This window comes from Pygoscelis adeliae, unplaced genomic scaffold, assembly GCF_000699105.1.
Source record: "Pygoscelis adeliae isolate BGI_AS28 unplaced genomic scaffold, ASM69910v1 Scaffold286, whole genome shotgun sequence".
In the NCBI taxonomy this organism is placed as follows: Eukaryota; Metazoa; Chordata; class Aves; order Sphenisciformes; family Spheniscidae; genus Pygoscelis; species Pygoscelis adeliae.
In genome coordinates, this window is record NW_008825076.1 from 7,893,660 (window position 1) to 7,897,222 (window position 3,563).

The 3,563-nt window shown below is 58.0% G+C and overlaps 1 protein-coding gene across 1 annotated transcript in view; it reads right to left on the reverse strand.

Moving 5' to 3' along the window:
* RBBP8NL (RBBP8 N-terminal like) overlaps positions 1-3,563 on the reverse strand; it is a 13,910-nt gene that overhangs the window by 1,738 nt on the left and 8,609 nt on the right. Inside the window, exons 10-12 of the mRNA XM_009326882.1 lie at positions 2,861-3,556; positions 2,331-2,439; positions 150-211 (exon numbers count right to left, since the gene is read on the reverse strand). Coding sequence (XP_009325157.1) covers positions 150-211; positions 2,331-2,439; positions 2,861-3,556 — 867 coding nt within the window. The remainder of the gene's footprint in view (positions 1-149; positions 212-2,330; positions 2,440-2,860; positions 3,557-3,563) is intronic.

Here is a 3,563-nt window from a genome sequence, read left to right on the forward strand (position 1 = left end):
AACAAGGTGGGTAACAGTGTGGGAATGGGGTTTTGCACCTCGTGTAGGAAGAGCCATCACCTTCTGGAGTGAGCTCGGGCAGGGACAACCCGTCTTAGGCCTCTCGGACCCGACAGCCTAAGCTAATGGGCTGAGGAGAGCAAACCAACCTCGCTGTCCGTCGTGTCTGGCTCATCAGATTCCTGCTTCCCAGACTCAGCATCATCGTCATCTAAGGAAACACAAAAGGAAGGGTTTTTTGGCTGGCAGGATGCCCAACAAGCTCATGACCAGATGCAGAGCCACCGGCCCAGGCTCTGAGAGCCATCGAGGCAGAAAACAGACTCAGCAATAAACTGTGTTGCAAAGCAGAGGCACTGCGAGCTACGTGGCTTGAAATGGATGTTTGTGGGAGATCCAACATGACTTTGTTGGGGAACCAGCTCCCAATAAAGCTGTATCCATAGGACTTTGCTACCCCAAGGTTGCAAGTGCTGCCCCAAAGTCTGTGACCACGTGCCAGTTGGGAAGCTGAGGCGTATTTAAAACCCCAGACTGCACCTTCCCATTTGAGACCCAGGTGGGAAGAAGCGTGTCTGGGTAAAGAGGCCAAAATAGACAATCCTCAAGTTTGCTGCTGGTGCCGGTCGGTGGCTCTCGGCAGGGAACGTGTGCCGAGGAGCAGAGGAAGGAAAGACAGGGGAGCTGCTTCCCTGCCCAGCAAAAGGATTTTGCTGCACACAGGCCCCGAGGCTACACAACCCCAGACACGTACCTGCACGCACCAGACACGCACCTGACCTTTGCACAGAGTGAAGCTGCCCGGGCCAGGGACTGAGCCTTGCTGGCGGTGGCATCATCACCCTGTCTGCACCCACAGCAGCACACCCATGCTGGCTGTGGAGGGGCAGAAAGGGCTGGGGACAGAGCTGTGCCCCTTCCGAGGGGCAGGGGCATTCCAGGACCTCAATACCTTGCTCCTGACACCCGGGTCTAGCCGGGGTGGGACTGTCAGCAGGGCAGCCTCCCTTGCTGCCCTGGCCCAGGTGGGAGAGCAGACAGTGCTGCTTTCAGGCACGCCTAGAGCCCCGGTAGTCTGATCCCATCCTCACTTTATCCTCCTGTGGGTTAAGGTTCACCAGAAAGTGCAGAAGTATTCATGTATTGTTTCCTGGGCTTTGTGTCAACCTTAAGGTGAGAACTGAAGAAAGTCCTGTATTCCCACACCCAGAAGGTAATCAGCTGAAATTCTTCTGCTATGATGGTATCTCCTTAGCATGTAAATCACAGAGGACTCCCTCTTTTTTTTTTTTTTCCACCGTGCAAAATCCTGCTCCGGAGAGTGTTCCCAAACTGCTCTGACACGCCCAGACCAACTAATCCAGGCGAGCTCAACTTTCTAGCCAAGCCAGTAAGGCTGGTACCGGGCAGCACTCGGCAGACGTGCTTTCCGCTCTGCTCCCCATGGCTGCTGCCTCCCACCCGCCAGGCAAACCTGGTGCCCACAGCCTGTGGCAGTCGGGCAGGGAGAAAGCACCGCGTGTCCCCAGACTAAGGGCACTGCTGGTTTGGGGGATGGAAAGGGCTCTTATGGGGGGTGGAGCAGGGAAAGGGAGGAGAGCATCCTGTCCTACCTGCTGTACCAGCATCCCTCGCTCCACGCTCAGCCCTACGTGCTGTGCCAGCGCAGGGCACGCTTTGGAGCAGGGGGGCACAGACAGGGATGGTTTTTCCAGTGCTAGTCCTGCAAAACTCTTGTATTTTTCCCCATCTCTGCTGGGGTGACTTCTGAGCTTCTGCTTCCCTGAGAAGGGTGGGTAATGCTGGAGCAGCAACGTTGTCTTGTCGCTGCTCACTGTGGAGCGGGTTTTGCCAACGGGTTGGTGCTAAACTCCTCTAAGAGTTGGTGCTAGGACCTCTTTAGCTCCTGGAGAACTCCGTGCCCCACAGCAGCTGAGTGCAGGGTGCAGGGTGCTCTGCAGTGTGTGCAAGGGCACCCCACGGGTCTGTGCTGGGCAGAGATACTGGGCTTTTCTCCAGAACAGCCAGGGTTATTTTTTCCCTATAGATACTGATCCTGAATTTTGGGCATCCCTAGGGTTGAAAATTGAGCCCTCAAGGACAGAAATGTGAAACCCAGAGTTCCCCCCATAGCCCAAAAGAGCTGGGAGCCAGGAGCACCTGGGTCCCTGGAAGGGCGTCCCATGCTGGTTAGCTACTGCTTTGGTCAGGGGGGATTGCACGTGCACGCGGAGCCTAGCACAGAGAGCTCCTGGCTATAAGACACCTTCACCAAAATGTACTTTTTACTCTTGCTTTCTCAAATGTCACATTTGCCTGGGGCTTTTTACCTGCTTCTTCCTTCTGTGCACTGACAGCCAGTCTCACCCCAGTCTCTGGAAGGGCCTCTGGGTCGCTCGGCGTGGAGTTGTTTGTCAGATGTGCCCGTGAGAGTGCGAGCTGTAGGATACAGGGAGCACAAATGCTGCCTTTGCCAGGCAGGAGGAAAGGGCTGTCCTCAGCCCTTACGCGATGACTGTGACACCCATGGGGACGAGCATCGCAGAGGTGTTTCTATGCACTGGTGGTGTGGCCCAGCACGCCTCCTGCACCAACCTGCAGGACGGGGCACAGGCACTGCCTGTCCTTGGACCTGGATGGAAACCTCACAGGCACCGGAGGGGAGGGGAGGTGGGGAACGATAGCCAGGGCTGAGCAGCTGTGGCTTTGCCATGTGCAAATATGTCCCCGTTGGCTTCACACACAGCAAAGCCATCCTCCCACAGGACATTAATGGTGGTTGTAACGGTGGCAGCGCTAGTGCTGGGCACCCTGGGGAGGGGAAGGGGCCACGGTTGATGCCAACATGAGCTGTACTCACCACAGCTGCATCTTCCTCCTCCTCCTCCCCCTCGACAGCACCAGGCAGTGCCCGGGTGGCATTGGGCCAGCGGTAGGGGAAGTGCGAGTCGTCCTGCTCTGCCCCGTGTCTCCCGCAGGGGCCACGGGCTGTCAGCACAGCGGGGCTTTCCCCGGGGCTCAGCCGTGGGCTGCTGGCCCCCCGGGGCTCCCGCCGGTTGTGCCAGCCTGTTTCCCTGCCACGGCCGGAGTCTGACAGATCCAGCGGCGTGTCTACACCATCATCCCTTGCCACCTTCGCCTTTTCTTGGAGCTCGGAGCTGTCCCCACCCAGCCAAAGCTCTTTCTCTTCCTTCCCATCTGCGGCATCCTCCAGGAAGGACCTTTCTTCCTTGTATCCTGGTATGATGCTTGGCCATGGGGAGAGGGGCCGCTCCTCGGGCGCGAGCTTTGGGTCTCCATCTGCCTGGTGGCCTGGCTGGCATTGCTGCATGAGGAAATGCTGCAGTCGCTCCCTGTGCTTGAGGAGGTGCAGCTTCTCCTCCAGGTGCTGATCCCTCACGTACACCATGGTGGCAGGGAGCTTTAGTAAGGCTGCGCGATCTTCCCAGCCATCGTGCGACCGCATCCTGCCATCGGTATCTTTGGCCCTGAGCAAATGGCTGGAGAAACTGCCGCCGTCCCGGTCGGCCGAGGCACAGTTGCTCGCCCGCCCCAGCTGGTGT